The following is a 12,541-nucleotide window of genomic DNA, read 5'->3' as shown; positions in this document are numbered from 1 at the left end:
AGTATTTCGCGTGTGTTTGGGGGTTTCAGGCGTAAGCCACCATGCCAGGCTGAAGTATTTCTTTCAGAAAATGTCCTTAATTTCTAGAAGTGCAGCACAACTCAGATTTTTTTATACAATTTTTTATACTTATTTATTATGTATACAATACTCTGTATATGTGTATTCCTGCAGGCCAGAAGAGGGCACCAGACCCCATTATAGATGGTTGTGAGCCACCATGTGGTTGCTGGGAATTGAACTCAGGACCTCTGGAAGAGCAGGCAATGCTCCCAACCTCTGAGCCATCTCTCCAGCCCCACAACACAGATTTTTTAAAAGAAGAACTGACATATGTAAAACTATTAACTAAACGGATGGGAAAAAAAAAAGGGGCCAAACATGTAACTCAAGTGTTGCAGGAGCCAAACACACACAGGTTTCTGTGAGTTTGAGGTCAGCCTGGTCTACATAGACCTGTATCAAAAAGAAGGAGAAGGATGAGGAAGAGAGAAGAGGAGGGAGATGACGACGATGATGATGACAATGACACACACCGAAAAGGAGGAGGAAAAGGAGGAAGTAGAGAGGAAGAAAATAAGAGAGCCAGATATGGTGGTGCATGGCTGTAAACCTAGCTCCTGGGAGACAGAGACAAGAGGAACAGGAGAGCCACCTGCAACTATGTATCAAGTTTGAGACTAGCCTGAGCTACATGAAACCCTGTCTCATTAAATCAAAAAGTAAAGTCAGATAGCTCAGTGTGGCTGTCCAGCCACGATGAGTTCATCTGTTCCAGGGTGGGGCATGTGGATTGGAAATGTAGGCAAGCCAGATGGTGGGGGCGCACGCCTTTAATCCCAGCACTTGGGAGGCAGAGGCAGGCGGATCTCTGGGAGTTTGAGGCCAGCTGGGTCTACAAGAGCTAGTTCCAGGACAGGCACCAAAGCTACAGAGAAACCCTGTCTCAGGGAAAAAAAGCAAAACAAAACAAAATTGAAATGTTTGGCAAAATAGACAGAGATACAAAAGAAATAGAGAGACATAGGATAGTACCGGGAGGGCAACTCAGTGAATACTGAATCTGCCTGTGTTTATTTTCCATGTGCTTATATACCCCAATATAAAAGGGGGGAGAAGGCAAAAGGCTACTTTAACATGATACAAAGGACAACCAGAACAGTTACTTGCTTCAATACTTGAGACACCAAGCCATTATTTCCTGAGTAAAGCATTTTGATGTTTTGGGCAGGACATGCAGCAAATACACCCTAGACCAAGTATTCTGTAGGCAGCCGCTCCCTGTGTCAAACCTATTTTAAAATGAAAGAGCAGGAATAGGTTAGAATTCTCTGACCTTTGGTCAGGGTGGAGCGGATCCACCTCCACGGGCCATCTTAATGTCCAAAACACCGAGAAACCACAGCCTAGGTCAGGGTTTCTTGTTTGTAGCTACACCTGTTGTCAACAACTTTGAAAGAACAAAAATAAGTCCAAACTCTCTGCCCTTTAGTCAAGGTGGAACAGGCTCATGTTGTGCGCCTCCACAGTTCAGCAGTTAAGAGCACTGGCTGTTCTTCCAGAGGACCTAGGGTGATTCCCAGGGCCCACATGGTGGCTCCAACCATCTGTAGCTCCAGTTCCAGCGGATCCAGTGCCCTCTTCTGGCCTTTGAGGGCACCAGGCATTCTCACGGTGCAATAATACATGCAGCCAAGCATTCATACACTTAAAATGCAGTAATAAAATAATAAGTTGTAAAAACAAGAAAGGAGAAAAATAGGCTCCATGGTACAGGTTTGATCGGTTGTTTATTAAACCAAGCCTTTAAATTATGCACGCACCTACAGTCCATATCCGTGCATACACAGAACATATGGAAGAAAGAGGCTCGTCAAGCAGAGCTGGCAGAGAAACAATTGCGTCTCTCTCACCTCAGCACCCTCCTTAGGCCAGGTCTTAAAACGCCAGAAGGCTGGCTTCCCAGACAGATTTGTCCCCAAGTGCTGTGGGGAGGGGAGGAACAAGGCAATACTTTCGTTTTACATTCACAGATAAAGTATCTGTCTAGATATCTCTGTTCCTCCTGCCACAGCTCATGAGAAACATCAGTCAGCAGTGGTTACAGAAATAGGTAATGCACAGAGCGATGCTTCTGGCTATCGGAACACACACTTAAGAACAGTATCTGTTTCCATCTGTGTGGGTTACGATGAGCACATCAGCTTACTTCAGGTCAGTGAGGGGTATTCATGAGGGAAAGGAGGAAGGGCCTGGAAGGACGAGGCCTGGAGAGAAAGTGAGTGCCAGATGAGGATGTCCATGAGGATGCAGAACACAAGAAGTTACCAATTCCTCACTGTCCTACTTTGTAGACACCACAGTAGCTTACAGCCCTTTGGATATCTTAAAAAGTAACTCTTTGTTACCTATGTACAAAGTTTTAAAAAGATTCATTAGGAGACAAGGGAACTGAAACTTTGAGCTGTGTGCTTCCATAGGCTTTTAGGTACGGGACTCTACAGTGCTCCAAAAGTCTTTTTGGATAGTTTAAAAATTCCCATAAAAACTTATTTTTACAATCATTTCAGTTAGATAAGGGGTGTTGACTGGGGTGGGGTGGGGATACCAAACCCAGGATGAGGGGGAGGAAGTGGAGAATCTCAGAAGTTAGAAGCACATGACTGTATGACATTCATTCGTTCACCCTCATGGGATGCCCAACTTTTAAATAAAGATATGATCATTCACATTCTGATTCAGAATCCAAAGCACTTACTCCATATCGTGTGCGTCTCAGTGAGGCTGACCTCAGCTTGTCTGCTAGCGACCCTGTCACCTGGTGACCCTGTCACCTGGAAGCTTCCTCAGGGGTCCAGAAAGTCTAGAAACTGCTATCCCAGCTGGGGATGGCAATCCCAGCTACCCAGGAGACAGAGGCAAGAAGCTGACAAGTTCGAGGTCAGCCCAGGCTACATAGAACAAACTCTCACAGGTAGTTAGCCATCCTAATTTATTGAAGGGGCGAGGGCCACCTCACCCTATAACAGTCTTCTCTAGATATTTTGGCTGATATTCTGGTCCCCGTGTTGGGGACTTGTTAGCTTAGCAGGGTCTGTGGAGGTGTTGGCACCCAGCCTACACCCAGGAAAGTGTGCAGAGGCAACCATTCCCAAACTCACACGGCCATCCCAGGGGCCACCTAGAATAGCCAGGAGACCTCAGGACATGTGCCCTAGAGAACACTGTGCAGTGAAAGCCACACTAAGGTATATTCTCTAATGTGGCGGCTCTCAACTGTAGTGAGCATCAGAAACACATGGAAGGCATGTTGAAACACAGCCATTCTTGAGGCCTGGGAACCCACTTTCTTAAGAGTACAATGACCCTGCTGGATTGGGGACATCACTTGGAGAAGTGACCTTCCCCAAGACACTCTGCCCTACAAATCTCCAAGGCAGCAAGCCTTCCTGTGGCCTCGGGAAGGGCTGCACCTAGCATTCCTATAAACAATTAGCTAGAGGTCAAAGAGGCCCAGTGACATCCTAGCAGGTCCTGTCCTGGAGGGATGGAGGAGTGTGGATAGGCTCCTGTCTACGTCGCTGGGTGACCAGGGACAACTGTAGCTTCTAACATGAGGAGAGAGTGACAACAGCCCCTTCATGAGCCTGAGGGGCACAGGTGCAGAAAAGCCCACCCAACAAAGAGCATGGTAAAGTGTCTGTCCCCAGAAGGATGTCAGCCACTGCAGGGATGTCTCCTCCCTCCGCCATTGCTGGGCAAAAGCCCATTCTGGCAGCTAGCGATGAGGAAAGAGGCAAGAAATGTGGCATCTTTATCGCAGAGAAATGTGTAAGTGGACTATCTAATTAAAACACCTGATTGTTAAGCGATCAACCCACAATCCAAGGAGTTCGCTGGGTAACTGTATCAGAAAAAAACCAATTCTATCTTCTACTCACATATAAGTGAGTCACATCCATACAATCCATAATGTTTAGCTGAGTTAGTTCCAATCTCACAAGCTGCCCTGCCTGGCAGGGAGATTTCAAATGTGATCATTAAAATAGACACCTGATTTGGGTTTAGAGACACACCCACAGAATGAGAAAGGAGCACACTTTCACACACACACATACACACACACATGCACGCACGCACACGCATGCACGCACGTACGCACACCTCTTAGACAGGGAAGTGCTTCTCCCAGCACGGGATCAAAGCTGTGACAATCTGTAAGTGTTCAGATCACAGCACAGTTCAGCAGGGATCTCACTGCCAAGCCCTGGTTTCCTGGGTGGCCACAGACGAGACTGCTCCCTGCTGGCTGCCTGACTTCCTTCAGATGTGCTCTGGGTGGCTCTGCAGGCAAGACAGCATCTCTGTGACAGGCTTGCCTTCATAGCAGATCTGGTACACCGCCGTGAAGAGAGGAAACCTAGAGGGACAGGAAGGGAAGGACACGTTAGGTTGTACGCCTTGACTGAGTGAGTGTGTGTGTGTGAGTGTGTGCGTGTGAACAGGCCCCCAGACAACAGCACCACTGCTGCCATGATGAAAGCACAATTTAAGGTTGGGCGGTGGTGGCGCACGCCTTTAATCCCAGCACTCGGGAGGCAGAGGCAGGCGGATCTCTGTGAGTTCGAGGCCAGCCTGGTCTACAAGAGCTAGTTCCAGGACAGGAACCAAAAGCTACAGAGAAACCCTATCTCAAAAAATCAAAATAAAAAAAAGCACAATTTATGGCTAGAAACCCAACACATAGGTGGCATCACCTGTCACAGGGAGAACAAAGACATAATCCATCAACATCTATAGTTCTGGGAAAGTCCCTGAATGTACAAACTTTGAGTTTTTGGATTCTGTAGTTGTGATTCTGGCTAACTGAGGTGTGGCAACCCAGGATATGGTTTTTGTGCCTAAAAACTCACCCTTGAGAAATGCTCAGGGCTGTCCTGGGATTCTGAAAGACCAGCATGGTCACCAGCCGGTTAGTAAGACTTCCTGTTGGCCTAACCCTGTGTCTGAGCAGTCTTCTCTGGTGGATCCCTGCAGGCAGGTGCTTAGGTACACATGTGTGTAGAGGCCAGAAGACAGCCTTGGGTGTTGTCTTCAGAAACTGTCCGTTCTTTGGTTTGTTTGTTTAAGACAGGGTCTTACCATGCAGCCCTGGCTGGCCTGAAATTCACTATGTAGAGCAGGCTGGCCTCAAACTCAAAGATCTTCTTGCTTCTGCCTCCTGAATGCGGGCATTAAAGGTGTGCGCCACCATGCCTGGTCCATGTTTTGTGTGAAATATGATCTCATGCCACCTCCTGAGTGGTGGGAAGTGCATGTACTGGAGTGGCCAGTAACCTCCTGCCTCCCTCCAATCTCTGGCACCAGGGTCTCCCCTCTCTAGAATTAGGGGACGGTTAATGCTACATGCCACTATGGTTTGGTACCTGAGTGTACCCCTTCATTCTTTGAATGATTGATCCCTATTCTATTGGGAGGTGCTGGGACCTTGAGGACATAGGACCTGAGAGAAGGAAGTGAGTCATTTGTGGGGTGGGGGGACAGGCCCCTTGGGAACCTTCCTGACTCTCTACCTCCTGGTCACCACAAACAGACCTGCTCAGCCATGTGCTCCTGTGGTGACTGATATACTGCACCTGCGGGGCTGCACCTATGGGGACATACAGAGACTGTGCTCTCCTCTTAGGCTAGCCTCAAATCCTGGATGTGGACTCCTGGTCCTCCTGCCTCAGTCTGCTGAGTACTAAGGCTAGAGGCATGCGCTACCATGTCCAGCTCACTCCCCTTCCCCTTTAAATACATGGTCTTACTCTGTAGCAAAGGCTGACTTTGAAATTCTTTTGCAGCCTAAGCTAGCTTCAAACTTGCAGAAATCCTCCTGCCTCAGCGTCTCCAGTGCTAGAGTTTCAGGCATGAACCATCACATCTAGCTCATACTTGTATTCCTTCGTAAAAACCAAAAGTACCTGGGCATGGAAGCTTTAGGTTTAAGACACTTTAAGTCTTGACAATCTAGGGACAGATGCAGGCGGATTTCTATGAGTTCAAGGGCAGCCTGATTTATAAAATGAGTGCCAGACCAACCAAGGCATGTAGTAAGACTCTGCCTCAAAAGAAAATCAGCTGCAAAGGTGACCCTTGTATAACAAACTAGAACCTAGCAGGTGTGTCTAAAGCTCCTCAGGGTTGGTTATGGATATAGCCCAACACACAGAATTATATACTGACTTAAAATATTGAGACTTTTTTTTTGCTATTTTTTTTTTTTGTTACTCAACTGCAGAGTTCTCAAGTGACAATGTCATGTCACGATGTAAAAAATGTTGGGCACACTTGACTAACATTTCATATTCTATACCATGCTTTTTCTAAAGAATTAAGCTCTTCTCAGTGAAGTTGAAATTGGCTTTGTGTAAGTAGCTATTTCCCACCAGAGATATCCATATCACATAAGACAGATCCGGTCAAACCCTGAGTACACTGGCTGAGCAGGTTCCTGCACCCAACCACGGCAGCTGTCTGAGGAACTAGCAGCCCAGATGACAGGCGACTCACTTGTCCAGTAGCCCCTTCTGCTTGAGGATGCGGTACACCTCAGCAGAGGTCTGAGGGCCCTGGAGCTTCTGCCCGTTCAGCATCTCCTTCTCCAGTTCTTCAATGGTCTGAGGAACAAAGGACAAAGAGAGGAGCTGTTTGAGAATTGTTCCTCTCCAGAGCAGTAGAGAGGAGAGCTGACATGTCCTGTTTCTAGCCAAGGAAAGGATAAGGACATTTTGTAAGGGAAGATGAAACCATGAAATCTGCAGGCAAGTGGGACTGGAAAGTGTCACATTAAGCGAAGTCACCCAGGCTCAAGAAGGCAAATAGTGCATGTTCTCTCATATGAGGCTCTTGCTTCTAACCGTGTGTGTGCATGTGCGTGTGTGTTTGTGTACTTGTGCGCTCATGCCTGTGTGTATACATGCTTTAGAGGCCAGCAGCTGATGTCTGTGTCTTCCTCAGTCTCTCTCCACCTTCCTCCCTGAAGCTCACCAGCTGAGCTGGGCCTGCTGAGCTGGAGGCCTGGGGCATCCTCCAGTCTCTGCTCCCCAGCCCGGACATTACAGGTTCACATGGCTACAGCCAACTTTCCATGTGGGTACCAGTGAGCCACTGTGAGGTCCTCATGTTTGTGTGTCTGAGCCATCTCCTCAGTCTCCTAGCTTCTATTGTCTGGATCTATGCATTTATGTTGGAGTGGGTGCGGGCAGAGGCCAGAGGCCAGGAGACCAGAAAGGAGCCCCTGAGAAGGGGGAGAGAGGCTTCTTGGGATCAGGGAGGGTAGCAGAACACACGTGATATAAAAATGGAGGGGGGATTCTGGCAATAGAAGGGCACAGTCAGGATGGGGTGAGGAGAGGGAAGTTGGGAGGCAGAGGGCTTGGGGGAGAATCAACCTAAATTAAGTATTATAAAAATGCCATCACAAAACCTGCTAAAGTATGCTACTTTACAAAATAAAAAGAAAGAAAAGATAAGGACATTTAAGGGCCAGAGCAGTCAGGTGAACACAGATCAGGTGCCGTTATGGGAGTCTCTGTGGGGACAAGTCTCAACTTCCCCCCGTCCGGGAGGGCTCAGATGAAGAGGGTCTCAGTATCAGGGAGAGCAAGTGGGGTTCGGGGTACCTTCCCAGTCCTGGCGAAGGCTTCTGCCACCTTGCGGTTCCGCCCTCCATAGCAGGTGGTGATGAGGTCAGCCACCCCACAGCTCTCCAGGAAGGTGGCCGTGGACACCTGGCCTTTACAAAAGATCTTGGCAAAAGCGATCATTTCCATGAGTCCCAGACGGATGACGGCTGCCTTGGTGTTGTCCCCACAGCGGAGGCCATCGCAGAAGCCAGCTCCCACAGCAACTATGTTCTGCAGAGACCACAGAGGAGGGGCTGACACCAGGGCTCACACAGCCCTCAAAGGGCCAGCATGTGGGCCATTGTGGGCAGTGGGAGAAGTGTGTGGCGCATTGGCTGGACAGTCCTTGGGCACATTCTCTCTTGATAAACCAGTTTGCTTTTTAGATTTTTTTTTTTTATCAAAACAGTGCTAAACTGGGCTTGGTGCCTCACACCTTTAATCCCAGAATCGGGAAGCAGAGGCGGGTGGATTCCTGCAATTTTGAGGCCAGCCTGGTCTACACAGTGAGTTTCAATCCAGTCAGAACTGCATACCCTGTCTCAAACATGCACCACCATTGTTAACGCCATAACCACCATACATACTACTACCACCACCAGCAGCATCACCACCAGCACCACCAGCACCACCAGCAGCACCACCAGCACCACCACCACCATCACCACCAGCACCAGCACCACCACCACCACCACCACCACCACCACCACCACCTCCACCACCACCACCGGCACCACCACCACCTCCACCTCCACCACCACCACCACCACCACCGGCACCACCGGCACCACCGGCACCACCGGCACCACCACCAGCACCACCAGCACCAGCACCAGCACCACCACCACCAGCACCACCACCAGCACCACCAGCACTAGCACCAGCACCACCAGCACCAGCACCACCTCCACTACACTACCATCATCACCACCACCACCTACAACACCACCACCACCTTCACCACCTGAGTTTAATCCTCAGAATCCATGTTTTTAAAAAACAGCCCCCAAACTGAAATCCACCCCAGTCAAACTGACAGGGAAACAGGCAAACCGCACTGCTTCACAGATGTTAACGCAGCACCAGGAGCATCTGTTGGTGACGCGGGTGGGCCGTTCTCTTGAGTGTGGGCTGGGACGCTGGCTCTCAACCTTCCTGATGCTCTAGTCCTTTAATATAGTTCCTCATGTGGGGATGACCAACCATAAAATTCTCATTGCTACTTCATAACTGTAACTTTGCTACTGGTATGAATCATAATGCAAATAGCTGTTTTCGGACGGTCTTCGGCAACCCCTAAGGGGCCTTGACTCACAGCTGAGAAGTGCTGGTCTAGGAGATGGCTGGCTGGGTTACTAGGTAAGCAGACATGCAGCTATAGTTCCAGTCATTTGTTTCATTAAAATTCCTCCCAGTGAATATTCATGGGGCACCCACTCTTTCCGTGGTATTGCATCTGCTCTACTATGTACAGGTAAATCAGATACCGACAGTCAGATATGAGACTCCCCTTCCGTAGGCAATGATCTGGTATAGAGGATATCAACCTACTAAGGCCTATGCTTGTCAGTCACATCCTATGGGTGCCTGTCCACACTGCCTACTGATGGCAGCTGTGGATGGCAGAAACGGGGTCAGAGACCTAAGCACTTTCTATATAGCCCTTGCGGAAAATGCTTGCTAGTTGCAACAGGGAAGATAAATGTGTGTACAAATGACAGTCCCTTTCTTTCTGGTGGTCCAGCAGCCCATCTGACTCTTGATGGACTTCACCTCAAAGGATGCTGTCTGAACAGTGGGCTTACCAAAGACAAGGGGTCATGTTATGCATGCAGGTTGGATCCTCTATCATGGAACTTGGTAAAAAAGCTAGAAAAGCCAAGGTTAGACCCATGCCCAGGGCACTAAGCTAGGCCACCTTGAAATGTTTTATATAGGTTTCATCTAATGCAGTAGCCCCTTGTGGCCACTAAGCTTTTGCAAAGCCCAACTCGGGAGCAGGCCAATGGCTTCCTTGACCTCATGTCAATGAGCTAAGGCTTAGAGAGGGATTGTTAGCTAAACAATTGGATGTTTGAACCTCTCTGCTGTCTCTTGGACCGTGTGTCTGTGTCACTCATGCTAGAAGATGGCATGATAAAGCAACCCTAGTAACTACCTGTGGCTGACTGGGGATAGTAGGACCTTTCGTGCTGCAAGGGTTCCTGTAGTTGAGGGCAGGGCCGCACCAAGTCCTCGGCAGTCATAACCCCGAGGCATGGGCTTACATTCGATCCCCTGGCCAAGAGATGGAAGAAGCAGGGCTCAGCCCTGAGGCCCAACCCCCAGACATGATCTGTGCCCCATGTGTCACTGATGCCAATGCCTAGGGCACTTGTCCTTTTTCTTCCCAGGTTGGAGAGACTTCCTCACACCCCTGCAATTCTGTGTCATAAGGGACAAGCCTCTATGGCTTCTCAGAGGCAGAGGGAGTCGAAGGGCAGGCTGGGAGGAGAAAGACACCACCACTAGCAATGGCTGACCTGAAGTCAGTGCTAGACTGCTTGCCTAGCAAGGGCAAGGCTCTGCTGCAAACACTAAAAATAAAATAAATTTAAGCCTCACAGATTCTCACATGGCGGCCCCTTCATCACACACAGTGAAGGATGAGGAAGCCAGGCACACTGCAGCTTGCCAGGAGACACACCATGCCCGCAGGCCTGGTTAGCAAAAGACACAGAGAGGCCTCCTCATAGCTCAGGCAAGGGCTTTCTTACCGGAAGAGCTGGCCCACTGAACCAGAAAGATTTGGAGTTCTCTGTCAACTGGCTAAGCCGGGTAGTGCGAGCAGGCCCAGAGCCCAGTCCAGCTCGTCCAGTCACTGCACTCAGAGAAAAGGCAGACAAGGAAGAGGGCAGAGGGAGCGGGGCTGGGATTCCTCCCCAGCAGGACCCTGGATGCCTCAAGCTCCCAGGAGTCACTAACTTCCCAACTAGGGGGCCTTGGACATGCCAGCTCTCTTCTAATAGGACCCTGGACCCCCACCCAGTACACACACACACACACACACACACACACACACACACACGGCGAGTCAGCTAGAGCATGTGTGATCAGAATTTGAGCAGATGTCCTCTGAGAACACTCAGCTATGAAGGTTATCATTGCCGGTGCCCCTTGATCATGCAAATCTGCTCTCAACAGCCACAGCTAAAAATAGTGTGGCTTTTTTTGGAAGACAGGTGTATTCATTTAAAATTTTATTATTGGTGTGTGTGTATGTGTGATGTGTGCATATAGGCACATCACGTCACAGTGTGCATGTGGAGGTCAGAGGTCAACTTGGTGGCCTCTGTTCTCTCTGTCTACCTTTATGTGGGTTCTGGAGAGTTGTCCTCAGGCTTGTGCCTCTACCCACTGAGCCACCTCACTGATCTTTCTGATAATGGCGGCATGACTCAGGTTCAGACTACACAGTGCTAGCTAGACCAGAAATGACTCCACAGCCATGGATGCTGGAGTTAAGTTAGCGGAAAAACAAACAAGACATCTGGATGACAGGAAATTAAAGGCTGGCCAGAGTATAACTGGTGTGTGTAACAGATGACACCTACCACGTGTGTGCCAGCCAGGCAGGTGTGACCGACCAGGGGGCACATGCAAACTGACCATGGGGTGGACATTACTCATCAGCTTGGTATCTGGAATCACCCAGGAGTGCCTCCAGGCACACGGCAAGGGATCATCCTTCCTGGGTAGCTGAGGTGAGAAGTCCCCCCCCCCCCCCCCCGCCAAACATGGGTGGTACCGTTCTGGGACGAGGTCCCACTCTGAATAAAAAAAGGAAAAAGAGCTGATCACCAGCATCCATCTTTCTTGGCTTCCTGACTGCAGGTACAGTGTCACCTGCTGGGGCCCCTGTTCCTGTCACTTTGTCTTCCCGCCTGCCTTCATGTCTTTCCCGCCACTATGGTCTAATCCCCAGGGATGTGAGCTGGAGTAAACTTTCCTTTCAGTTGCTTCCCTCAGGTTATTTGGTCACAGCAATGAGAGAAGCAACGGAGACACCATGATTAGTCTGCAGACAGGCCCAGCAGAGGAGCTAGCCGGGCCAGGCTGTTCCTACCAGAAGGTACATCTGCAATCAGAAGCTAATGTCCCAGTTGGTGAACAGAACCAGGGTGTGCTTAGAAGATGTAGAGCCGGGCCCCACTGCCTGTTCTTTGCTGCCTGGATGTGTGTGCAGTGTGATCTGCCAGCTTCCTGCTCCTGATGCCATGCCTCCTCCATCCTCCAGGAACTCTAAGCCCACACTGGTTGCTTTTGTCAGGGTATTTATTCTGTCAGCAGGAAAAGAAATGAATACGTGGTCTCTGCTGACCAAACCTGAGATGCAGTACTTTAGAAAGCAAACAGGACAGTGTCTCTGCAGGACTGTGTGCTGCTTTTAAAATGAAGTCTGGAGGCTGGGGAGATGGCTCAGAGGTTAAGAGCTCTGGTTGCTCTTCCTGAGGACCCAGGTTCAATTCCCAGTGCCCACTAAACAGCTTATAAAACCTCTGTAACTCCAGTACCAAGGGATACGATGCCCCTCGTCTGGCTTCTGCAGACACAGGCATGCATGTGGTGCACAGACATACATGCAGTGAAAATACCCGCGTACATGAAATAAGTCATCTTACTTTCATGTGCACTTACTCTTTTCCTTCGGCTGGCAAGTCTTTCAGAGTGGAGTTTCTAAAGGAGGGCAACCTAGGTGTGGTGGCGGCTGCCTTTAATCCCTGCACGGAAGGCAGAGGCCAGCCTCCTCTGTATAGTGAGTTCCAGGCCAGTCGAGGTTACACAGTGAGACACTGTCTTAAAAGGAAATAATAAGACCTCTAGAAGTGGTT

At 49.4% G+C, this 12,541-nt stretch overlaps 1 protein-coding gene across 2 annotated transcripts in view; it reads right to left on the bottom strand.

The window, feature by feature from the left end:
• Positions 1 to 1,771: 1,771 nt before the first annotated feature.
• Positions 1,772 to 12,541, bottom strand: part of Gpd1l (glycerol-3-phosphate dehydrogenase 1 like) — a 42,992-nt gene continuing 32,222 nt past the window's right edge. For both annotated transcript variants that reach the window (XM_075964248.1, XM_075964249.1), the window contains exons 6-8: positions 7,668 to 7,901; positions 6,556 to 6,662; positions 1,772 to 4,420 (exon numbers count right to left, since the gene is read on the bottom strand). In XM_075964248.1, coding sequence (XP_075820363.1) covers positions 4,324 to 4,420; positions 6,556 to 6,662; positions 7,668 to 7,901 — 438 coding nt within the window. In that variant the 3' untranslated portion in view covers positions 1,772 to 4,323. The remainder of the gene's footprint in view (positions 4,421 to 6,555; positions 6,663 to 7,667; positions 7,902 to 12,541) is intronic.

Source organism: Microtus pennsylvanicus, chromosome 3, assembly GCF_037038515.1.
Source record: "Microtus pennsylvanicus isolate mMicPen1 chromosome 3, mMicPen1.hap1, whole genome shotgun sequence".
In the NCBI taxonomy this organism is placed as follows: Eukaryota; Metazoa; Chordata; class Mammalia; order Rodentia; family Cricetidae; genus Microtus; species Microtus pennsylvanicus.
Note: the sequence above shows the minus strand (reverse complement) of the source record. Positions and strands in the feature narration are given on the sequence as shown.